Genomic DNA, 26,636 nt, shown 5'->3' with positions numbered 1-26,636 from the left:
CATAAACTGGAATAATACAGGATGGAATAACTCTTGAATAGGTTGTCACATTTTGGGCCTGGCCTTGTTGGTGTGGTGACGCCAGTGTGTGTTTTTGGGAGATGTTTAGTCATAAAGAAATAAATGTCAGCAGAGAATAATAGTCACGATGATGGACAGGGCCAAATTCAGACCTGGCTTCTCATGTCGGCAGCAGGTCACAGTCGCCTGCGTTCATACAGACAGACTGCAAAGTACTGGATGAAACCGCACGTGAGCCACAACATCCAGTCACACACAAAACAAAAATACCAAGAGAGAAACTTGCTACTGACGTCAGTTTGCGCACAAACACACACGTCTTTTAAGCGATAATTATACCAGTGCCATGTTAGGCTTGGCAACCGATCCTTCTTCACCATGATTTTGAGTTAGCGCTTTGGACAGTCTATATACGTGTGAGCGACAGAGAGAGACAAATGACAAACTGTTCATGTACTCTGACACTGGCGTCAATGGGGATGATTCACAACCTTTTGGATTGAAAAAGCAGAACCGCTTTGAATTACACAACAGAGCCTACACACACACACACACACACACACACACACACACATAACATGTGTGAGTAGAAAGTGAGTATCATAGGGTATATTATATTTTAAAGTTTTTTTTTTGCCAAACTCTAATAGCTTCCAAAAGGTGAGATAATTTAACTTGTCTCACTCTCTTCCATATCCTACAATGATGTCAGCTGCCTCAGAGAGACCAAGTGCAGCTGAGCGAAATGCTGTGCTCTTGCCCACACCACACACACACACACACACACACACACACACACACACACACACTCACAAATCTCCATATCTACAGAAAATGGCTTTTTTCAAGAAGATAGTCATGTACACCGTCAACAATAAATGAGTGACAGTATATGCTTTCAGTTTTTGAGTGTAGACAAATTCATTAATTATAACTAGAGTTTATACAGTAACTGGTGTTTTCTACTGACATGAATGAAACCCTGAACTAGGACTGCACAATTTGTTATTGGGGGTTGGGTGGGGGGGGGGGGTGATCTAATTGTGTTTTTTTTTAATGATTTATGACTTTCTATTGTGATTTAAAAATATATATATATATTTTTTTTTTATATTCGCACTAAGACATATAGTGATGTTTTTTTTTTGATGGATGATGCAGCCCTCCTCAAACCTATAAGTGTTTAGGATCAGCCATTACCTATGCACTCAGACTTATGATTTTCAGCTGATAAAATGGGAAATAAAAAATTGTGGATTTGGTGGACTTTTGAATTGGGCCTGCTTACAACTTAACTCTACCCAAGCACCCCAGCAACCACCTAGCAATGCCCAACAAAATGATCCATAACTCCCAACCAACCACTGAGAACTCCCTAGCAATCCCCTGCAGTAGCAACACTCAAGCAACAATCCATAACAACCTTTTGCAACCACAACTTTAATTTTCTTCAGAAAATGTAGTTTTTATTAGTACTTTTGGGCCTTCTCACCACTTAAAAGAGTGTGCAAGAATTACAGGAAAGATGAGGGGGAAAATTGGAAATGATAATGTTCAACAAATCAAAGTTTGGCCACACCTCTGACAACAAGACAGTTCTAGTTTTTCCCCTTAAAAGTTGTTTGCTTTTATGATTTGTTCAAGACACTGGCATTGTGCTACTTCAGCGTTTTCTCTGCGAAACCACACGGAAGATTTTTTTTTCTTTTACCACATGAAAGAGATTAGGACGTCTTCACATCTAGGTTGTCCAATAAACAACAAAACGTAATAATGAAATCAGTATCACTGAATATGAAGTATATTTTTGCCAAACTCTTACTAGCTTCATTTACAAAGTCAGAAGTAATTGCATTGGTTGTTGTGAGCTAAATTAAACCTGTAAAAATTAAAATAGTTCATGTTCCTGTAGCTCAAGTGGTAGAGCATTGTGTTAGCAAGCAAGCAAACGCAAGGTCGGGGGTTCGATCCCCCGGAAACACATAAAAAAATTGATAGCCTGAATGCACTGTAAGTCGCTTTGGATAAAAGCGACTGCTAAATGCATAAATGTAATGTAATTTAATTTAATTTTAAATAGAGAATGTGTGCAAACATCATAACAGAGAACAAAAGCCATTCAGTAATGGTACAGAAAGAAGAGTGCAATCAAATATGCAAGACTATGAAGATCTGTTTATTTCCAGTAATGACTTTTTATTTGTGTTTTCAGTATGAAGTGACTTCAGCTGTGGAAATATTGTCTTTTTCTCTTACAGCAATAGCAACAACAGCTTGTAAATATTTAAGAGATCTACTTTTACCACAATTAAGGAGTTTTTTGCTGATTTGTTTTTATTTAATATAAATATATTTATTATATTTTATTTTATATTTATGCTGTAAAGGAACAATTGTTGAGCAAGTGATGCAATGCTATTTCTCCAAATCTGTTCCGATGAAGAAACAAACTCATCTACTTTTTGGATTGTCCTTATTTTTCAGCACATTTTCAGTTTTGGGGAACAATTCCTTAAATATAGAATCAAAATTCGGGTTCTGCACAGTGTTGTATATATCAGCCATAGCCACTCCGCTCTCTCATCAGTTAACTCTTATATTCAAAACTGGTTATTTCTATCGCTGCATGCTCGGAAACTCTCACAACCCTTCATGGGTGTTTACTGTTTTAATGAGCCATCCAATATAACGTGAAATTTGTGTAATTGATAGTTTTTAGTTCAAACCTGACTCACTATGTGTGTGCACTCGTGAAGCTGTGTGTGTGTGTATTTTTGCGGAGCTCTGCACATGGTAGTTGAGTCTGACACGGGCTGTCTCTCCAGGTCAGTGTAGATAGCTTTTCCATCTCTAATGTCTTTCCCAGAAATCTCCCCACACACAATGAGGGGCTTATATTCCACCTTACATGCATATGTGTGTATGCTTATATTCGTTTATCCTAGATCATTTATGACGATAAATTACACTCAGCACAGTGAACCTACTGAAAGCAAGCAATTACACGTATCTGTCCAGTGTTTTGAAATGAATCACCTGCAGAGAAATTCTCTATTATGTCTTTAAAACAAAGCCTCCAAGATAAAAGTGTTCATAAAATTACAAGTCATAAAACTGCATAAACTGAAAACATCAAAACTCTGAAGATGACAAAAAGAGCCATAAAAGGGACATAAATGTTTATTATTATATCAATATAAACTAAAAATCTTCCACTTTCTTGTAGATTTAAAATCTCTCAAAGCTTTCAATCTCAAAACTGAAAGTTCATTTATTTTATTTTTTTGGGGCTTAAGAACAACTGTTCATCATTTACATTCACTATATGGAAAAGAGCAGCTTGAATATTCTGCTAAACATCTTTTTTTGTGTTCACCAGAAGAATTAATACTCATGCAGTTCTGGAACAACATGAGAGTGTGTAAATGTCAGAATTAAAAAAAAATATCTAGATTTTCTATTTTTAAAGGCCCGTTCACACCAATAAACGATGATGACGTTCTCTTTATTATAAACGCGTGTCCTGCTCTTCCAAGCTTTATAATGGCAGTGAATGGTGGTCGAGACTTTGAAGCCCCAAAAAATCTATCAACCTCTGTAAATTTAAAACCCTGGCTCTGGCCCTGCTTGCAGGAAGAAAGAAGAAAGTTACACACACCTAGGATGGCTTGAGGATGAGTAAATCATGGGCTAGTTTTCATTTTTGGGTGAACTATCCCTTTAAGCAAACCTATAGCCAATTCATCCCATGATTCAAGCAGCAACAAACAAACACTCTTAGCATAAATGCATGTCAAAAGCAGTAAAGCTCAATGGGATGTCCTCGGTTCGGTTGTGGACACTTTCAGTGGATCAGATGGAAGGAAACACAGGTAATCCACTCACCATATCAGCGCTGACAGTGTCAACACAGTCTTGGCCAAAAGTTTTGAGAATTACATAAATATTAGTTTTCAAAAAGTTTGCTGCTAAACTGCTTTTAGATCTTTGTTTCAGTTGTTTCTGTGATGTACTGAAATATAATTACAAGCACTTCATACATTACAAAGGCTTTTATCGACAATTACATGACATTTATGCAAAGAGTCAGTATTTGCAGTGTTGGCCCTTCTTTTTCAGGACCTCTGCAATTCGACTGGGCATGCTCTCAGACAACTTCTGGGCCAAATCCTGACTGATAGCAACCCATTCTTTCATAATCACTTCTTGGAGTTTGTCAGAATTAGTGGGTTTTTGTTTGTCCACCCGCCTCTTGAGGATTGACCACAAGTTCTCAATGGGATTCTTCTTTATTCATGGCTGTGTTTTTGGGCAGAATTGTGAGTGAGCCCACTCCCTTGGATGAGAAGCAACCCCACACATGAATGGTGTCAGGATGCTTTACTGTTGGAATGACACAGGACTGATGGTAGCACTCACCTTTTCTTCTCCGGACAAGCCTTTTTCCAGATGCCCCAAACAATCGGAAAGGGGCTTCATCGGAGAATATGACTTTGCCCCAGTCCTCAGCAGTCCATTCACTATACTTTCTGCAGAAGATCAATCTGTCCCTGATGTTTTTTTTTGGAGAGAAGTGGCTTCTTTGCTGCCCTTCTTGACACCAGGCCATCTTCCAAAAGTCTTGGCCTCACTGTGCGTGCAGATGCGCTCACACCTGCCTGCTGCCATTCCTGAGCAAGCTCTGCACTGGTGTCACTCCGATCCCGCAGCTGAATCCTCTTTAGGAGACGATCCTGGCACTTGCTGGACTTTCTTGGACGCCCTGAAGCCTTCTTTACAAGAATTGAACCTCTTTCCTTGAAGTTCTTGATGATCCTATAAATTGTTGATTTAGGTGCAATCTAAGTAGCCACAATATCCTTGCCTGTGAAGCTATTTTTATGCAACGCAATGATGGCTGCACGCATTTCTTTGCAGGTCACCATGGTTAACAATGGAAGAACAATGATTTCAAGCATCACCCTCCTTTTAACATGTCAAGTCTGCCATTCTAACCCAATCAGCCTGACATAATGATCTCCAGCCTTGTGCTCGTCAACATTCTCACCTGAGTTAACAAGACGATTACTGAAATGATCTCAGAAGGTCCTTTAATGACAGCAATGAAATGCAGTGGAAAGGTTTTTTTGGGATTAAGTTCATTTTCATGGCAAAGAAGGACTATGCAATTCATCTGATCACTCTTCATAACATGCTGGAGTATATGCAAATTGCTATTATAAAAACTTAAGCAGCAACTTTTCTAATTTCCAATATTTATGTAATTCTAAAAACGTTTGGCCACGACTGTACATTAGCATATGTTAGCATTCCTATTCTTGTGGTCTCACATGCTCTATAATATGTTTCGCAGCAGATTTTTGACAAAGCCAAACAGAGACAGAATGGGAATAAATTTGTATGCATTAGAATCCTGTAAACACACGCTTCAAGACACACAAATGCTAACATACATTATTAAGATAAATCTTGTTCAGGTAAATATACTAAGACATAATGTGTAGTCAGTTTCATAGAGAATCTCCAAAAGAAGTCCAAGCATTCAGTTTATTTAAAGATTCAGGTGTTTATTTAAAGATGCTAGGTGTTTTCCAAGAGTTGTTCAGGCGTTTTAATGCAGTGTCAATATAGTCGGATCATCCATACAGGAGACATGAAGAGCTAAAAAGCCTGTTATTTTACACAAAGGAGAAGCCTTTTCCTTCCAGTGTTCACATACACATATAGTTCATAGGTTTGTGGTCAGTAAGAATTTTTTTTTTTACTTTTATTGAGCAAAGACACATTATGATGATAAAAGTAAAAACGTTAATGTTGCTGTAAAAAACAACAACTTTCAAATAAATGCTGTTCTTCTGAACTTTCAATTCAAAGAATTCTGAAAAATCTTGATTTCCGCAAAAATGTTAAGCAGCAACATTGATAAGAAATTATGAAAATCAGCTTTTCCATCATAGGAATGTTACATTTTAAAATAGAAAACAATTATTTTAAAATGCAACAATATTTCAAATTATTACTGGTTTACTGTATTCGTGATGTTTTAAAATATTTTGCTTAAAAGACTTTCCAAAAACAGTTTTGAAAATCTTAGTGTGGTAAATTAAAACCGATATATTATGTATTTTATATGTATAAAACTATATTACAATTAAAATGCATTTTACCATTATATGAAAATTATGAAAGGTGGGATTTCACTTATTTTTAAATAACAGAGGCTCAGATTTGCTGTCCTGGCGAAAATAAATTACACCTAAAGTTTTTTTTTTGTATTCATTACAGTTATTTGTAGTGCTTACACAGCAATTCTGGTGAAACAAAAGTATGCAAACAAATTTGTGCTTTGCTGATGGAAGGAAAAAGAGACTAAAAAGTACTTCGGCAGAGAAAGGGTGTAAACAGACCCTATTAAATCAGTTCTCTCACAGGTTGTTGAGATGGCTTAGTGTCCTATGGCTGAAATCAGTCACTGTCTGCCCCCTGCTGCTGAGATAGAGGTGTGCTAGGATAATACAGAATTAAAATGACTGATATAGAAAAGTTTTCAGCAAAAATGAGTGATATTCTCAATTAAAAATACTTAGTAAAAAGTCAAGTGTCAAAGAGTGAATACAGGTTAAGATAGTAGGTTTTGCTCCGGTTCGATGGCGCCTGTGTTTGGCTTTGCCTCCGCGGCTGGATGTTTGTCCCGAGTTATTTTGTTTGTTTTTTGTGCCATACTACTACTAAGTTTGTCAACAAAAGTTGTGTCTACTGCATGGGTGTATGATCGCCAAACACTGCTGCTAATCCGATCTTCCTTGGTGGAGCGCAGCAACGGATATAATGGATATAACGTTATCTGGAATGGTATTGACGCAGCCCCATTCGCGCGTCCGACTGGATCTGACTGCACGCGACATGGAGAGGGCCTAATACGATCTACAATTAAACGGAGGAGAAAGCGAGGAAAAAGGGCAGGGAGACAGACTCATTTGAAAAAACTTTTCAAATTGAGGATTTTCAACTATGACTCCAGACCTTCATGCCTTCTTTCGGTTTTCCCTGGTGTCCCTGTGGTTCTGGTTCCAGGGTGCCGGAGAAGTTTCGACGTCGCATCTGGACGCGGTGTGTGCTTGGAGCATCTGAGGTCGCTGACGCGAGCCTGTTGTACTGCTTCGGTTGTTCCTGCACCGCTCAGGATGGGCCTTATAAATGCGCGTTCAATTGCAAACAAATCTCTCCTACTCAGCGATTTATTTACGTCCAAAGCCATGGACTTCTTGTTGCTTACGGAGACTTGGCAACGGGATATGGAATATTATCACCTGAATGAGCTTTGCCCGATGGACTGTGAATTTATTAGCTCGCCAAGACTCACTGGTCGGGGTGGAGGCCTTGCTGTGGTTTTTAAAAAGCGTTTTATCTGCCAGTCAATGAGAGCTGACGCGTACTCTTCGTTTGAACTACAGATGACTAAGGTTGGTCGCTCTAATTCAGTTTACTGCATCGTGGTTTACCGGCCACCTGGACCAGTGTCTACTTTTCTTACTGAGTTTTCTGACTTCCTATCATCTGTTATTAAGCTTGACAGAGTGATTATTGCTGGCGATTTTAATATACATGTAGATGATCCTTTGTGTAAAACTGCGTCTGAATTTGTAAATATTACTGAATCGTTTAATTTCATTCAGCATGTCTCTGGCCCTACGCACAGCAAAGGGCATACGCTCGATCTTGTCTTTTCTCATGGCGTTAATATTAATAACATCAGTATTGAAGATGTATTTGTTAGTGACCACAAATGCATTTTATTTGAACTTGTTTGTGATGAGGATCCTCTCCCTGTTAAACGAGAGACCTGCTCACGATTGATCACTCAGCGTACTATTGAGAAATTTTCTGCCGCTTTTGATTCAAGCTCTGTTCTTATTTCAACCGATGTAGACACCTGTGCACAGGCTTTTAATGATCACTGTACCCTGCTGTTGGACAAAGTGGCACCTTTTAAAACTAGAGAAATAGCAGCCGTTAATACATCACCGTGGATGAATGAAGCCATTCGTAGTTTAAGACGTGTTTGCCGGAAAACCGAGCGCTTATGGAAAGCGACTCAGCTACAAGTCCATCGCGTGTATCTTAAAGATCTTTTTATTAACTTGCATGAAATGATTAAAGAGGCTAGAGCCTCTTATTTTACTAATTTGATATCTGCATGTAAGAAAAAACCTAAGGCTCTTTTTGAAACTATTAATAATATTGTTTCTCCTGGCTCATGTATTGTCCCTGTGTTTTCAAATGGTGACTGCAACCACTTTTTGTCTCACTTTGTGGATAAGGTTAGAGCTGTCAGAGCAAGCTTGGTTCCATCAGCAAACCATCATATAGGTCTAACTGATTATCAAAGACCTTCAATACTGGACTCTTTCTGCCCCATTACGCTGAAAGAAATAATTAAATTAGTGGGCACGATGAGACCTTCACAAAGCCCGGTAGATATCTTACCCGCATCTCTGTTTTTAAAATCCATGAATCATCTTGGCCCATGTTTGGTCTCAATTTTAAATTTGTCTCTTCAATTGGGCAAGGTACCTAATTGTTTTAAACATGCTGTTGTTCAGCCTATCTTGAAAAAGAACAATCTTGATGCAGCTACTTTTAAAAATTATAGGCCTATTTCCAAATTGCCATTTATTTCTAAAATTTTAGAAAAGGTTGTGGCGAACCAGCTGAATAATGTTTTAAATGCGCACAATATCTTTGACAAATTTCAGTCTGGGTTTCGAAAAAAACACTCAACTGAAACAGCCCTTCTTAGGGTCTCAAATGATATTTTGATGGCTGCTGATGGGGGTAAATGCTCTGTGCTGGTTCTCTTAGACCTCAGTGCAGCGTTTGACACTGTCGATCACTGCACTCTGATAGATAGACTGAAAAAAACTGTGGGAATTACTGGGTCAGCTCTGGACTGGTTTTCCTCCTATCTCTCCGACAGGAGTTTTTCGGTGTCCGTAGGGAAATATATGTCAGATTCTGCTCCTTTGTCCTGTGGTGTGCCCCAAGGGTCTGTGCTTGGCCCTCTGTTGTTCAGCCTGTATATGCTTCCTCTTGGGAAGATTATTAGTAGCTTTGGAGAAATATCATATCACTGCTATGCAGATGATATTCAATTATATTTTTCTTTTAACTCTGATAGACTAGACAAACTGTCCTTGTTGCATAACTGCCTAGCCTCCATCAACAATTGGATGGCAGACAATTTTTTGCAGCTAAACCAAGATAAAACTGAGGTGCTGATTTTTGCTCCTGACAACATTTTTCCCAAGATTAAACTGGCCATTGGGGCTCTATCACCCTCAGAATGTAATGCTGTGCGAAACCTAGGTGTCATTTTTGATAGATCTATGTGTTTTAACAGTCATGTTAAATCTGTGGTTCGTTCCTGTTTTTTCCATCTCAGGAATATCGCTAAAATCAGATCTGTAGTTTCTAATAATGAGATGGAGATGCTTGTTCATGCTTTTATTTCATCTCGTCTTGACTACTGCAATGTATTGTACACTTGTTTAAACAATTCCTCCATGGACAAATTGCAAGTAGTTCAGAATGCTGCTGCTAGACTTTTAACAAAGACCAAAAGAAGATCTCACATTAAACCTATACTCAAGGCTCTTCACTGGCTTCCAGTTAGTTTTAGAGTGCAATTTAAAATTTTAACCATTACTTTTAGAGCCTTGCATAATCAAGCTCCGGCGTATATCCAGGATATACTTCATGCCTACACTTCAGGCCGTTCTTTGAGGTCTTCGGGTCAAGATCTTTTAACTGTTCCTAGAACACGTTTAAAAACGAGAGGTGACCGCGCTTTTTGCGTGGTGGCTCCAAGGCTCTGGAACGCTCTTCCATTAGACTTGAGAGCTTTGGACTCTGTAGAAATTTTTAAAAAGCACCTAAAGACACATCTTTTTAGACAAGCTTTTAACTAGTTTTATGTTTTCTTTTTTTTATTGTGGCACATATACTGTATATGTGTAATTTTGTATTGTATGTGCATTTATGTTATGTGTATATTTTTAACTCTGTGAAGCACTTTGTGACTCCATTGTCTGTGAAAAGTGCTATAGAAATAAAGCTTACTTACTTACTTACTTACAGTTTAGGTCGGACCTTAACCCATGTCCATTTTCAGCTTTGATCCAATATGAATCAATATGACTTTAAGACCTTTCTCTCAACACTGTCCAATTCCCTAATGAAACACTGACTGAGAGATACGATTGACATTATACAAAGGATTCAAGTGCAAAACATTTGCTATCAAATGCATCAATCACACCCACAAAGAGGGGAGATGGGGAGACAGATGAAAAATGTGCAAAAATAGGAGCGTGAAAATACATAATGATGTGATTTCATAAAAAAATACCATTTGTAGAAGGCTGCATAATTGCAATTTAGATTTAGTGATCTGACCTCAAACTGTACCAGAAAACATTCGGTCCAGGACATAACACACAAACACACACACACACACATATATCCTCCATAAGGATCAGTCTTCTGCGGACGCCCGTTTACTTTTAAAACTAAACCACCGGGATGTGGATTTTCTCCTTCCTTTTTTTTTCTTCTTATCTGCAAATGGTAGAGCAAAACATATACTTAGCTGCAAGGTACATACAGTATTGTTCATTTCAAGGGAAACCAAGAGGTCATTTACTAATGGTGACCACTGAGCATCATTAAAAGTTTTTATGTCATGAATTGCAAATGGTTATGACTTTTGCCTACATGTATGGATTAGTTTAATTGGGTTGATAAATTATACATTTTATTCTAACTCATTTTAGCATTGAAAAAGCAGGCAGATCATTAGCCAAGGCTAGATATGTATGGTTTCCATTAGTGGGTTGCAAAACTTTTCCTGTTTGGCCTTTCAAATCATGAAATATATATAAACATACATGGAGCAATTACTCCCAAGATTCATAGCACTTTGAGACTGTTGACGGACAGTTGCACAGGTGGTCAGTTATTCCAAAAAGAAAAATTTTGTTTCAACATCAGAGATAATAAAATAAAAACAGCCTGACCTGTCGAACCTCTGAACTGCTTGGTTGAAAGTACAAACAATATTATGCAATTATTGCTATTTTTATTAGAAGACTTTCAGAGCTTTCTGTATTTAGCACTTTAGATGCCAATGCCTTAACTAAAATGTTGCCCTTGATTAAAAAATCAATTGCAATCAGCTTTACAATTATAAACCAAATGTATCAGTTTATATTAGTATGTTGACTAGAAACAGACACTAAACCTTAACAATAATAATCCTCTGTGCCATCAGTGAACAAATGGTGACAATAAACAACCGTCTCTCTGTTGCCAGCCTCTTATTATTTGCAAAAAGGAAGGAATGTTCATTTTGAATCATCCAACAGACATTCAATGGGCCATAATAAATAGAGTTGGCTGCAAATTTCTGCCTCTTTAAAATCAGAGCCAGCTGGTACACAGTAATCGGTTTCTAGCTAGGGAAATGTAATTTGTTTTAAAAAAGAAACGGTCGTATTTTTTGAAAAACCTTTTTTTTTTTTTTTTACAGGAAATACAATTAATGTTAAAATCACACAAATATGATTTATTTTTAAAGGTTAACTATCTCTTTTGCACAGTTTTCAAAAGCTTATATGGAAAATTCTGCAAAACAGTTTAATTATCAAGTTCTGATGCTATTTATGCATACATAATCATAGTACATATGTAATAATACTAACCAAGATTCTGCATCATCCTATTCAGCTGCTCGTCCTCCTCTTCCTCCCTATAAATGAATGAACGAAATTAAACAAAATTAATACAAATAAAAATACAAAATACAGAATAAATTAATTCTCCATTTAATCAATGCCCCATTTACTTTAATGAATGTGCCTGGTCATAATGTGCATCTTATAATAAACAAATAAATATATATCGCTTAAAGTTACGATTATCTTTTCATCACAATGTAGTAACTTTCAACTCTTCTGCTGATGTAACCAAGGATGTTTGGGCAAGTATGATAGGATATGACATGTGTTGCACACCTCAGTCTGTCTTCATCCAGCCCCTCCAGTATGGCATTCCGATCATTCACAATCTCCACAAGTTTGGACATCAGCTCTACCTCTCGTTTACGATCCCAAGATGTCCTCAGATGCTCTGCAAGATAGAAACAGCACTTTAAAGCTAGATTAGAATCTTACAAAAAAGCGAAATAAAGCGTTTAAGCTTTTAAACAAACGTAGATCTCTTGAAGAAATCAAATCATTTAATCTGTTAGTTGTAACAGTCTAGCTTCATTATCATACACTGATACAGTGAGCCCGAAAAGTATCATTGCATTACACAAACAAAATGATGCTTGACTTTTTCAACCTGGTTTGTCCATCAGTTTCCTGAGTTCGGCCTCAACACTGGGTTGCTCTTCCTCCAGATCTTGTGTCTTGGCACTGTCATAACAGATAACAAAACCAATTAATGCACATTTAGAAATATATAAGATATTCACTATAAGCATTCCAGTAATTCAGGAGTTTACACATACATGTACACAAGCTCGGATTCGCGTCTCAGGTAGACCTGTTTGTTTCTGATGAGGGTAAACCAGTCCACCATTAAGTCATTCATTAATGTGTCATCTTCTCCTTCTGAATAAAAAACAAGAAATGCAAGATTCCTTTAAACATAATTGCATTAGTGAGGCTAACAAGTTAAGAGTTGAGAATCTACATTTTTAATATTTGTCTCCATCTGCTGGAGCACCAGAGGACGACATCTAGTCTTGGAATGCTTACTTATTTTACTATGCAAGCTTAAATAATGCTTAAACCACTTTTTAAAACATCCTCCAATTCTGAATTTATTAGTGTACAGTTATGATGATCAACAGTTTCATTTAGGCATGGCAATGAGTTTAAAAAAGTTGAATGAGCTAAAAAATATATATTATATATATATATATATATATATATTTTTTTTTTTTTTTTTTTTTTTTAAGATTTTAGAAAAATTTCAAATATTTTATTAAAAAAGTAAACAATTTTATGATATATATATACATACATGTTTTTTTATCAAAATGTCAAAGTTGTAAATTGTACTATTCATAATATGCATACATTTATTTGGCAAAATAAAGGGGATGGTAAAAAGTTTTCCTGTTTTAATTAAGCTGTTTTTTATTTTGTATTTTTTTTTAGAAGTGTGTGTGTGTGTGTGTGTGTGTGTGTACAGACCCTCATCACACTGTCGGAGTTGTTTTTCCAGCTCTACCCCTCTTTTCTCCAACTCATTCATATTCTTCTCAACTTCCTTCAGTTCTTTTTGAATGTCATCCTTGGGAATATAACCCGGCTAAAGCAGACACACAATATGTCAAACGTAAACTCTCTGCACAAATGACTTTGTACAGATCCTCATTGGTTTATGTATTCCTTTCAAGCTTTTCTAGTCAATCTGAGGAATGAAAAGATGGTTCACAAGTCTGGGCTTACTTTGAAGTCCCTCTATTTTGATTCTAACAGTCTATTTAAAGATAACGGTGTCCCAAAGGTCCTTTGACTCTCCAAAACAGTCTAAATAGGCCCCTTGAGAAAGTAATCCCTGAACACTCACACACATCAGTGAAGACGGAAATGCACAAGAGCAGATAACACATATAATTATTGTTTTGATACACACCTTGTACAATTTGTGAGTTTCAGTCCCTGAGGGACTAACAGGAGATACACTGCTGCCACTGCTGGAGTCTGGAAGAAAGACAGACTGATGAAATGGAGAAACAAATCTACTGCATGCAGTGTTTCTTTTATTGTAACTCATGTTTGACTGTACCTGACACTTCTTACATAAAGTAAAGTTTTGGCATTACCACAGTTTTTGGAAATTGTATCATGATAATTTCGGACTATGTTTATAACCTGATGTGTAAAAAATGGTAATCATATAGTGGAAAAATCAAATCCTTAATCAGCATCTTGATATTGTATCACAGTAACATTTCAACATCAAATCAAAATATATTTACATGAGAAGCAAAATTGTACTAGTTTTTAGCAGTGTCATTATTGTTAAAAAATATATATATATATTTTTTTTGGTAACTGAAATAAAGCTAAAAACAAATATTAGACATAACAACAAACAAACATAGAAATCAGAAATATTCAGGTGAATTAAATAGTTTGAAGTCCTAAAATGTCAAAAAATTATTAAAAAAAACTTTTTTTAAATGTATTTAAAAATGAAAGCTTACTGCATATTTTTATATCTCCGTTTGATTCAAAATTCTATAATAGCATATAAACAATAGTAAAAATATTTTTTTTGAAAAAGGTATATAATAAACTTAATTAGTACAATTTTGCCTCATTATTTTTGCAAAGTTATCTAAAAAAATGTTTTTGATCATTGCTGAAAAAAAAAAATGAACAACAAGCCCATTTCTACACATTTTCCTAAGATCTTACCACTAGGTTTAGGCTCGTTTTGCATTAGGCTAGGAGAAGGAGCTCTAGGAGAAGGAGCTCTAGAAGAAGGAGCTCTAGGAGAAGGAGCTCTAGGAGAGGGGGGTCTAGGAGAGGGGGCTCTAGGCGAGTTGATGCTAATGAAGATGTTCGTGGTAGATGGTGCTGGGACAGATGTCTGAGAGATCCCAGGACCTGGTGTCCGTGGAGAGGAAACTGCTTCCGGCCTCTTTGAGGGTGAGCCAGTGCTTTCTGTTGAACCGACAGTTCTAATAAAAAGGAAAAGAGATCAAAAGATATTGAACTTTTTTTGTTTTGTTTCTGAGCAATTAAACGTTTTGCATCACTTCTCTCACCTCTGACAGGTGAAAGTTAAGAAGGTTGAGGCAAGTTAAAGGGGTAGATGCAGATGAAAGATCTTCATGGGGGAATTGCGTGTGCACTGAGCTCTATTGCTCTAGGGACTTTCAGATACGACCCACTACTGGTCTTATTGAGCGCAGAGGGTTTAGAATCACATAAGAGCATGAAGGACTGGGAGGGACAGACCATCTGGCAAACCGGTTAATCCAGTGGTTCCCAAACGTTTTCTGCAGGGCCCCACTTTCTGAAGATAAGAATATTTTCGAGCCCCCCCACACTGACACAAACATACAAATCATTTGTTTCTAAACTCCACTGGACTTTACTTAACATTGTAAGTCATACAAAATGGCAACTTCTTCCTGAACAAAACAAAAAAAAAAAAAGACAAATCACCTTCACAATTATTAAAAGTGACACTGCATCATGTATCATAAAATTTTACCATGTAATGGTGTTCATGGCTTTCAACACATCTTCTTATAAACTCCATTCCTGCATGAAAGTGGCCTTTTACACTTTACCAGCTCTCTGAAGAAAATAACAAAATCCTGAACATTTAACTCTGCAAAAACTGCACCTTAATGTCCACATCTTTTCAGTGACTGGTGTGGGCTTGCTTCATGCTGCAGATCTTCTCAAATCGGGGTTGCAGCTGTGAGACTGCTACTCTTAGTTCATTTTCAATGTCCAGCTTTGATCTGTATTTAGTCTTGATGGAGGCCACAGCAGAAAAACCTATCTCACATAGGTAAGACGTGGCAAATGGAAGGAGTTTGGCCAGAGCTCTTTTACCTAGCAGTGGGAAATCTTTCTCCACTCCAATCCAAAATGCAGCTAGTGTCTTAGACTTAAACTCAAGCCTCATTGTTGAATCAGAGGTGACATCAATGGGATTAATCAATGAAGAGAGGGATGATTGGTGGTTAGCAAAGAACTTATTAAATTATTTTACTGAGAAAGAACATGTCACAAAAGGTTTCAGCTGTCTGATTAAAAAAATATTAAAGTACAAGAAATTATTAGTAAAGATCCAAAGCAGGTTTCATTTGAAAAAAGACAACAGAAACTAGCACAACTTACTTCACAGGCTTGAGCATGGACCTCCAGTCAGATGGAGCGGCACTGTTTTCTGAAATTACAATAATAATAATACAATTTTAAAAATTCATTCATAAACGGACTGTGTAGACATTTGGGTCTTAGAATAACATTTTTAGCAATAAATTAAATAAATTTCACTGTTTATAATTGTAGCTATTATTAAAGCAATGTCAAAAACAAATTAAACTGTATAACCTTGATGATATTTTGATGCAAAAAAAATTCAAGTATAAACTTACTAAAATATGAACATATTGGAATGTTTGAGTTTCCAGTTAAATGGAACACTATTTATCTTAAACTTATCCTAATTTTACCATAAACCTCAATCAAATAAGTAAGCAAGAATTTATGATAATAATAATAATATTCTAACACAGAGAGGGGGATTTTGCTTCTCATTTCAGAAGTCCACCACATGCCACAAAGAGATTTTGTTGTTTAATAACCAACCAAAGCTGTTTATTCTGATGTTGAACTCATCTACATTAAAAACCTAAGGTAGCAGGTGGCAGTAAATATGTGAGTTTGTCTTCCTTACCCTTGCTGTTGGACGGCAGCGTGCTCGCAGGTCTGGATAAGGTTTTATCTTTGATCCAGGATGGTGCTGAAGCAGTGGGAGCAGTAGGTTCCACACTGGTATCAAGTGCTTTGAGACGCACCTTACCCGAGGGGCCTTTAGCACCCGATTCCACAGGGGAAACATTACTATGGAAACCAACACGAGAGGAGATTGTGTTAATGATGCATGTGCATTTATACACAAACATGTCTACAAACACTTAAAGGTACAATTTGTAAGATATTTGCAGTAAAATATCCAAAAACCACTAGGTGTTATATATTTTGTCCAGCTGATTACTAACAATCTCTTATGTTTTCAACTACTTGTAAATCATGAAAATTCCCATTCTAAACAGTGACACGGGGCAGTGGAGTCGCCTTTCAATGATGTTAGTTACCCTTTGTTACCGCCTTTACCGACGTAGAAACCACCTGACAACAGTGTCGCGGACAAATGCGGAAGTAGCTTCGCGACAAACTTCAACTAGAAAGAGATGCCGATCTCGCTCGTGTTTTACTTGACAGGTGAGTTGTTTTGATTCGTATCTTTACAGAAAATGTATGCTATTATAACGATCAACAAGATTAGTATTATGGGGCATACACGCCAAACGCGGGGCATCGCGTCTCTAGACCCGTGCGAGGATGCGTTTGATCCATAGTCTGATTGCGTCTTTGCATTGACTTTGTATGTAATCTACTCGCGCAAATCATTGAACTCGCGTTAAATCATGATTTATCTTTCCGTCTGATTGATGGCCATCAGTGGTTGGGTAGAAGACAACAAATCCCATCGTTCCACGCTCTTTCTTAGCGTCATCAAACCACGCGATTGTTATTGTTTTGATAGCACGCCCTCTAGTGGCAGGTCCTACAACCTGTATCTTTAACCATGAATTTAAACAACACAACAGCCTTGATTACATAAAGGCTATATATCGGCTTCATTTATGACCCATGTACACCTCCACCCTGTAAAAACAAGTTATAAAATAATTGCCAACTATGTAATGCACTCGAAGCAGGTGAATGTAACTCACCTGTTATTTGCTTTCAGCCCAGCTAGACTCTGAGACGAGCTGTTGTTTTTCCTTTCCTCCATCACCATCTTCCCGATCACAGCTTTGGCTTTCTCCTTTGCATTCTCCTTCTCTTTTTCCGAGTCCTGTGTTTTTGCCCAGTCTCCCACCCGCAGCAGGACTCTACCTTTAGCAGCTGTGGCTCCTGCAGGGACTCTAGGTATTGTGCTTTCTGGTGTAGGAGTTTTAACACTTGCTGTACTAACAGATATAGTTGAGGTGTATGATGAGGTGTTCTTACTGGCAGGCACAGCACTGCTGGGATTGCTGCTAGACTCAAAGAATCTATTAAAGAAAAAAAAAAAACCTTAAAGGTTCTAGTCAATGTCTTGTTATGGTTGATCACCATAAAGGCTAAAATTAAAATTTAACTTGGTCTAAATAAATTTATAAATAAATAACAACAACAACAATAATATAAATTAACAAAAAACAATTTCAAAATAAAAATACATTTAAACAAAAAATCGATAATATAAAAACATTAAAAACTAAAATCAGTCGGTTTAAATGACACAGTGAATTTAGGCATCACAACATTAATGTACAGTATGAAAAATGGATATTCATTTTGAATTCTGTAGTGTTATTAAATTGTTAAAGTTCGGAAATATTAACTTTAAATATGCACTGGATGACAGCAAAGAGAAACTAAAACCAGGGAAATGAAAATGCGCTATTCAGTATTAGCCAATATGTCCCATTTTGAGCCATACCAATAAAATAAAAGATTAATTAGCTGACATGGTACATACCTTGCATTAAAAACAATCTTTGAAATACACTACATAAGTCTGAGAGATATGTTTTATATATATATATATATATGTGTGTGTACTTTGTATTTTATTGTGTGCTTATTATCATTTTTCATATATATTTATATAGCTTTTTTTTTTATTTTAGCTTTAACTTAAACTTATTCATTTCAGTTTGTTGTCCAAGATAACATTCCTACTTTTTTTTTTTTTTTTTAAGAGTTTTAGTTAACCATAACAACACTGTACCAATAAAATATCAGAATACTGAACTGAAAGATATTCACCTCTTTTTGGCTTCTTGGTTCTTCTGTACACTGTACACAGGTTTAAGAGACTCTGTGGGCATTCTGGAGCTAAAGGAGGTTTTCACGTTTGCAGTCTCTGGTGCTGGAGTTGTTTTTGGTGCTGGCGTGTGCTGAACTGCTGGAGTGTGTATGACAGGTAACTCACGGGTGGGTGTACGGTCACTAGTATTGGCCAGCCAACCATGTTTAGATGTGCTAGGTTTTAAACCAGCTTTTCCAGTACCTCCACCTGATGCATTCTGGTCCATCTTGCTAATAAAAGTGGACGGTGTTTTTGGTGGAGCCACTGTGATGTGTGTGGTCAGGGCCGTCAGAGGCTTTTCTATGCTTGTGTGTGTCTTGCAGATAAAAGAGCCTGCTACCTTTCCAGGCTTGTAGGTGCCAGAGAGAAGAATAGTGGAACACTCTTTGCATCTGTTGAATAGATAGATCGTAACTAACAAACCAGTCAGAAAAAAATACGTCTAAAGGGGTATTTACACTGAATAACTATCTGATCATGAAAAGTGTAAATGCCTTCCAAAACATCAAGAGATGGATGCTGATCTTTACTCCCTTCTTGACAGAGCAAAAACTTTTCATTGCTATTATTCACTGGTATTATGCTAAATAATCAGGTGACAAAAAGAAAACAACAACAACAACAACTCTTTTATAGTTGGCATATACAGCAAACAATTAAAGGAATTTACAAACAGGCAGCTATTACAAAAATGTTTCCCAAATAAAACTGCTCAAATTAAATCATTATTATGTCAATTCAAACATTGTATCCATGATCCACTGGTCCACTGGTTCATTTACGTACTGTACACATTACCTGTCAAAAGTTTGGAATAATAATACTTTTTAAAAATACTTTTTTTTAAATGTCTCTTGTGCTAACCAAGGCTGCATGTATTTGATTAAATATACAGTAAAAACTGTTACATTGTGAAATATTGCTATAATTTAAACAAATGTGTCCTATTTTAATATGTTTTAAAAATGTAATCTATTCCTGTGATGACAAAGCTGAGTGTTCAGCGACCATTACTTCAGTCTCTCATGCTCAGTTATTCAATTATTAGTATTATTATTACTATATCAATTATTATTGGTGCACAACTATTCAATTATTATTATTATTAATGTTGAAAACTGTTTTAGCTGTTTAATATTTTTCTGGAATTTCTTCTGGATTCTTTGATGAATAGAAAATTGAGAAAGAAATAGAAATCTTGTGTAACATAAATGTCTTTACTGTCACTTTTGTACAGTATAATAAAAGTATAATAAAATTTAATAATTTCATAATATAACTGTTTTTATTGTATTTGTGTTCAAATAAGACTTGGAGCCTAGGTGAGCATAATTAACTTCGTAAAAAAAAAAAATAATTAAAAATGTATTAATTATCTACAAGTTTTGACCAGTAGTATGGAAATGTTTTTTACCAGTTAATGAATTAATAATTTAATTTCAATTAAATATTTTTTTTATGTTAAAAACAAATGAACAAAAGGGTCAATGGATCAAAACTAAATAAATAAATAAATAAATGTACTTACTTAAAGCAGTTCCTGTGGTACAGTTTCCCATCCACTAGGTGGCGCTGCACAAGGTGAACATGCTGGTTGCACACACTACATCTGCTGCTCAGAGTAGATTTATTGGCACGTTCAGTCAAAACTTGTCTCTGGAAATAAAACCAAAGAAACAAAAAGATCAGTTACTCATGAAACACTGTGCAAAAAAAAAAAAAACTCAATTTAGGATACGTCTAAAACTATATTTACCATAAGTTATCATATTAGAATTATGTAACCTAAGACAAGGTTTGTTATCTATCCGTGAGTTTGCATTACACACACTCCACAAGTAACACAGAACTGCCAAATTTCCTATGTGTGCTCAGAAGAGTAGTGTAGTGTACCTTAATATCATTTGCTGGTTTAGTCGTCACGTTCTCTGTGGCTGGTTTAGGTGAAGCAGAAACTTTAGCTGTGATAGGTTGGTTCTTCTTCTCAGATGGCGCTTCATTAGTCTCTTCAGCTGGTCTTTTAATCCCTCCCATACCTCCAACTGCACATTCACAAAAAAAAAATGTCCAAGTGGATTTCCAAGAATGTAGTTTACTACACTTTGCTGGTTTCACATTATACTACCATTTATATTATCCTTTATTTATGCAATATCTTTTTAACATAGATTTGAACAAGATTCTGTTTTGTTTTATGGCCTCTGGATATCCATATGTCTGATAACAATTATAACTTTTATGAATTGGTGGATAACAGCTATATGCGGTGACAGCACTGATATTTGTCTTACTAGGAGAGCGTCCATGGAAATAATTGTAGTACTGGGACACATAGGTCAGAATGCTGAGGCGATCGGGCACTTTTAGAGCAACCATGTCTTCAGCATCCAGCAAGGCAGGTATACCCAACTCCTTCTCTGCAACCTCGAAAGCCTGGTTAAAAATTAAATAAATACATTTAAAAATAAGTTAATGTGAGGGACAATAAGAATTATACAAGAGTGGTTTAGCACTCAGCAATAAAGGCGTTTCAGTAAATGTGTGTACAATATCTCTGGAACATCTGTGTTGCAGAACAATAAGAGGATTTCCTGAATGAGTTTTTGAAAATCTTGAAATTGGAGTCCTAGACCTGAAAATATCATTCCAGATTTTCAAGAAATGTTTGATATCTACAAGGTGCAAAAGTGAGAATGTTTTTTTTTTCATTGTAGGATGTCTGATCAGTATTACTCCATTCATAATGGTGTGGATGTGTCGCTACATCAGCTTTTAGCTCATGTATAGTTCAGTGTTATAATGATAAACAGTTGTTGGGCAAATAAAATGTCATTTGTGATGATTTTCCATCCAGTAAACCATGCATTACTTTATCTTAACACTTTAATTTTCACACTAGCTCTGTTTGGAAAGAGAGCTATCCTTACAAGCTCACAAAGCTCTAAGAATTTCTTTGGCAGCACTTTTCAATATGCTTTTCTATGCGCTCTTTCACAACAAGGCCCTTTTGGACAGCATTCCTTTTCGGTGGAAACAGAAACGTAAGAGTGTGCAGATGATGATTTCTAATGGCCTACAACAGCACAACATGTGACTCAGCTGTTGCAAAAACAGAAGAAACCACTAGAATAGGCCTCGAGTTTGCTGCTGTCTCACATCTGAACCCTGGTCAACCACACATAGGTCAAATAGCTCTGTTGAGAGGTCTAGGAAACTTGCTAACTGTTAACATGATGGGGTTGTGATCTTTACGGAATGAAGCCATTTCCCAGAAAACTTTAAGCAGATTCAGTTGTGTTGCTCTATTGTCCTGAAATAAAGGACCAAAAACTTACAAGCTAAGGCCAAGGAGAGCATTTTTTCACATTACACAGATAACTTTTTATCTTTAAAAGGAAAAAAAAGTATGTATGAATGCTTTAAACAACCCATAAATCAAAATACTACTCTAAAGAACTTTTTTTGTTTTGTTTTACCTCTAAGAAATTTGTCATAAGGGGGAAATTCTGTGGTTAACTATTTTTGAGAGTTACTGTATGATATAAACCATAAAAACCAAAAACTCAAATTACAACCAAATGGATAAACAAAATTCAAAATGTCATGGAGATGGCACCTATAGAAAGGAGTGACAGGCCTAAAAGTTAGCAAAGAGATCATTTTATAAAGTGAACAATCTTACCAGTTTATTGTTTTCATAGATATTTTCCTTGCTCAAAGAATCAAAATCTCTGCAAGAGAGCAAACAATGAGAGAAAACTGAAAAGGGATTTCCCCACGTCAAATATTAACAATGTAAATTTTACAGGAATACAAACACAAGCATGTAGCCTGTGATGTCAACATAATAGACTGGTCAACACTCAAGTTCCAGGTGTTCAATTAGAAACCAATAATGTCGAAGTCATGGTGTTATTGGTTTAATTTGGAGTATTTCAAGCACTAAATCTGTTGCCCAAAATCTTCCTCATGTAACTTCTAGTTCGAATTTCTTGGTCAATATATTATTATTCATATATTCATACAAAATAAAGTTTTATTATAACAATGTTATACTGTTCTGTTCCTAAATTTAAAAAAAAAAATGTTATTCTTATAAGTCATAAAGCAGGCAAATAAACATTTGATGGTCTCATTTTAACTCACCTCACCTTACAAACGTATCAACGTTTTCTTCCTAACTTCTAAACTTTTACACTTTTTGTTCTAAGTTATAAAATTCTTCACTCTAAAAAGTTCTAATGTTCTCGTAGTATTTCTTCAGTAGCCTATGAAACTTTTACTGATACCATCCTATGCTCTCCAAGTTCTTAAGTAGGCTACTAAAAGATCTAATGTCCTCGTCCTACGGTCAAAAATGTCTTTCGTTTTGAACCTCAGTTCTAAATGGTAGAAATTCTGAAACGAGCTATAAAGTGTAAACAATCTCTACGTCTGAATGTTGAGTATTTAAACTTTCTTCCAAAGTTCAGATCAGAGAAGCTGTTCGTTTCTGAGCACAATGCAGCTCCGAGCCGCGCTCTCGTGCTGTAGTTTGGGGGTTGTTACTTACATCAAGTCCGGTCTGTGTTTGTGAATCAGAGCGCAGAAAGCCAGACCGTCCCGGAAAGATGTGGTCATGTTGGTGATCGACACGTCCCGGTATCCGTCACACTGGATTTTGCACCACTGTTGAAGCGCCTTCACAGCAGCCATGGTGCAAATGCGATTCAAGCCGGGACTAGTGCTTTAAACCAAAACCACGCTTCCACGCTCACCCACACCAAGTGATCTCACCGTCAGCTGAGGTTGAGAAAGCCCTGAAACTCCAGGCAAGAGTTATGACGTCTTCATGGGTGGAGTTTTAAGGTAAATGTTTTTAAAGACTTTCCTTAGAAAAACTGTCGTATATGCTTCCTGATCAGTGTAGCCAAGTCGTTTTCCCGAGGAATTGGGTTACTGTAACACTGTTGCCGCGGGTTGAAGCGACACCAAAACCGTGTTATTTGGAACGCCAAAAGTGCTAATTTTACCCCCCCAGAACGTGATTTGTCCGGAGGATTTCGTTTTCGTTCTGGTCAGCCCAAATAATTGTGCTAGTTTTGAGCAGCAATTGGGCGGGTTTTGTTGTGATAACCTGGCAACCCTGTACCTGATGGTTTATATATATATATATATATATATATATATATATATATATATATATATATATATGGGATTTGGCAGGTGGGGAAACCCTCAAAGTTTGTGTAGGTGCAACAGGGAAAAATTACTCGCCGTAGAACAACATATTGAGTATCGTGGTATAGGAATAATTTTTGGGACAAGAGTGTCACTGTGGCACCAAGTATCACAATACTTATTTACTTTGGCCCAAAAAAAGAAATGAACATCAGTGCTGACAACTTTTGGATTTTTAGTTGAGCTCTTAGAGGTGTTATTGTGATGTTCATTTCAGAGAATCCCCTTTCACAGTCAGCACTGCTAACAGTAAGTGATTTCACTGCCTGCTGCAGTTTTTGCAGCCCTTCAATTTCTGGATGCTCTTTGAAATCTCTGAATCTCTGTCTGACACCAGAAAAGCTGATGTCAAAAAGGTCACATACTGTAGCTCTCTTATCTCATCCTCTCCATAAAACACTGGCAACGGTGATGGCCAAAATTCTGGCACAAGAATATAAATTTTGTCAAAAAGTGACTTTTCACTTTCAGTCACCATTCTTGAGCGCACACTTTCAGCCAAAGCTTCATAACATTTTTTAGGATCAACTGGTTTTACCCTAGGGTCCTTTTGCAGTGTTACCCCATAAAATGTTCCAGTCTCCGCTGCTTCAGCTGCCTGTCTATAGTATGGTCCAGGGTTGTGTTGTCTGGCTAAAAAAGTATCAACTTCTCTCTCAACCAGGTGCACAGCTCGAGATAACGATATGTTCCTTGACTGCAAACTTTCCGATAAATCTTTAAGCTCCTCCAAAGCATCAAGCATGAGACCCATGTTCTTTATAAAGTCCCCTGATGAGAGCTTTGTTGCAAGACCCTGAAACATGCATCTCTCATTTGCACTGCGTTCAGCATCATGACTGGCTTTGCAGAAATGAGCATAAAACGCCTCATGCATTGTCCACACTGCCTTCACTGCTCTGTGTGATGAGGCCACCCACCTTACACTTAGGACTCTGCCAATCTTTTAATTCACATTTCCCTTTGATTCTTGGGGGATTGGTGGTACAGACAATACATTTTGTCCATGAAACTTGAAAGAATTATTTGACCAGCACCTGTATATAAATATATATATATATATATATATATATATATATATATATATATATACACGCACGCGCACGCACACATACACACAAAATAAGCCTATGGCTTTGTGTGTGTGTGTGTGCATGTGTAATGTATGACAATTTTGAAATGTGTATAAAAACGGTTGGTTCCTTGTTCTTTATTAATAGCTTGTAGCAGACCACACATACTTTTTTCTTCATTGGTACATTAAGATAAACAATAAATTAATTTTGTTTGGAAATGCTGAGATTGCTTGCCAAGAGATTTAACTCATTAAAAGAGCATGTGGTGTGACTGAGCCATTTCTAACAAACTTGAACTGAATGTATTTGTGTGTGACAATATTTCTGCTTCCCCAAAACCCTGTGAGTTACCTTATCATGGACTGACAAACTGACTTAAAGACAACCATTCGTGGTATAATGTCTCATCTTTGGCAGCTTGACAAAAGGCAAGGCAATGCCAGAGTGAGAGGATGTAACATCTGGAAGCAATCAATACAGTATGCACAGAGAATGAGAGGGAGTATGTGATATTGTGTTACTGTTTTCTTCTAGGCTAAAATTAAAGCAATTATGTTTTTATAGCCAAAATAGACATTATTTTATTGTGAGATAAACACAATACAAATAAATAACTTCTAATTAGCTGGAGCTACATTGTATCTCACTGTATCTCTTACTGTGAATTAAATTATGCTATATTCCAGAAGTTGAGTCCTTTTTTTTTTTATTCCACACTGTACACCGTGTTTTTCATTAAGTTTATTACTATGCATTTGATAGGTTTGGTTCCTTTCAAGAGCAAACTTACTTTATGAATACTTTATGCAGTCAGAGCTGATTTTATTGAAATTAGGTTTTTGGAGTCATAAAACAGAGACTTCAATAACAAGCATAGTTGCTGGACCTTAAAATGCAACTCGCTACTTTTAGGTATTTTGTAATTTTTAGATTATATTTGACTATTTGGCACCTAATTTTATTTTACTTATTTTTGATATTTTCCCAGTAATATATAATTGTAACTGCAACTATCGGATTTACAGATATACTACTGTTTGGGGTCAGTAAGATTTCTTTATTATATAATATAATATAATAGAGCATAAGAGACTTCTTTCAGAAACATAAAAAGCATTACTGACTTCAAACTTCTGAACAGTATATTTTTCACCGTACACAAATAAAACCGTAAAGAGCTAACAAATCTTCATATGGGTAAGTCATATTTTCTAATTGTCATTTATTATTGTGGGACGTAAAGCGTCGAGCTGAAGGGTGTTTATTGGTCTTTTAACAGTCCTTTTGTGAATCAGATGTTTTCTCACTGCAGAATATTACAAGAGGAATCAAGTGGATAATAACAGAATCTAGCTTTGACATTTTTCATATTCATAAACTTGTCAAAAACACATTTGCACTCTAGTAATTATGTCTTATCTAGGTTTGCTGTATTTTGGGATGTTTTGAAGATAATTATGATGGCTCTGTTGTAAATAAATGAAATCTCTTGGCAGAGGAAGGATGTGTTTTGGGGCTTTTTTAAAAAGCACTTTTCTACATGCAGGATGTTCTTAAAGCTTCATCATTTTTAATTGCCTAGTTAATACGGTCAGTGACGTCGGTCACTAATCAAGAAATTCTTCCTGC

At 36.4% G+C, this 26,636-nt stretch overlaps 1 protein-coding gene across 1 annotated transcript; it reads right to left on the bottom strand.

Annotated features, from left to right (window-relative positions):
• Nucleotides 1–10,431: 10,431 nt before the first annotated feature.
• On the bottom strand, nucleotides 10,432–23,671 carry LOC132142330 (MICAL-like protein 2). The gene is made up of 17 exons (XM_059552124.1): nucleotides 23,264–23,671; nucleotides 22,397–22,442; nucleotides 21,003–21,147; nucleotides 20,605–20,753; nucleotides 20,240–20,367; nucleotides 18,669–19,103; nucleotides 17,585–17,908; nucleotides 16,522–16,688; nucleotides 15,960–16,008; nucleotides 14,517–14,782; nucleotides 13,729–13,796; nucleotides 13,284–13,401; nucleotides 12,593–12,695; nucleotides 12,424–12,497; nucleotides 12,093–12,207; nucleotides 11,781–11,827; nucleotides 10,432–10,638 (listed from the first exon to the last, which is right to left on the bottom strand). The coding sequence occupies exons 1-17, from the start codon at nucleotides 23,404–23,406 to the stop codon at nucleotides 10,556–10,558; spliced, it is 2,460 nt and encodes an 819-aa protein (XP_059408107.1). The 5' UTR covers nucleotides 23,407–23,671; the 3' UTR covers nucleotides 10,432–10,555.
• Nucleotides 23,672–26,636: the final 2,965 nt, after the last annotated feature.

This window comes from Carassius carassius, chromosome 6, assembly GCF_963082965.1.
Source record: "Carassius carassius chromosome 6, fCarCar2.1, whole genome shotgun sequence".
Classification (NCBI taxonomy): Eukaryota; Metazoa; Chordata; class Actinopteri; order Cypriniformes; family Cyprinidae; genus Carassius; species Carassius carassius.
The sequence above is the reverse complement of the archived record's forward strand: the minus strand, read 5'-3'. Positions and strand labels throughout refer to the sequence as shown.

Bases quoted from the DNA above. Each gene is read 5' to 3' on its own strand.
- LOC132142330 (XM_059552124.1), bottom strand. From the start codon at position 23,406: ATGGCTGCTGTGAAGGCGCTTCAACAGTGGTGCAAAATCCAGTGTGAC. The intron at 12,498-12,592 runs GTATGTGTAAAC...CTGTTATGACAG, and splicing joins GAATCCGAGCTTGTGTACAT to TGCCAAGACACAAGATCTGG. The intron at 10,639-11,780 runs GTTAGTATTATT...TACCATTTGCAG, and splicing joins TAGGATGATGCAGAATCTTG to ATAAGAAGAAAAAAAAAGGA.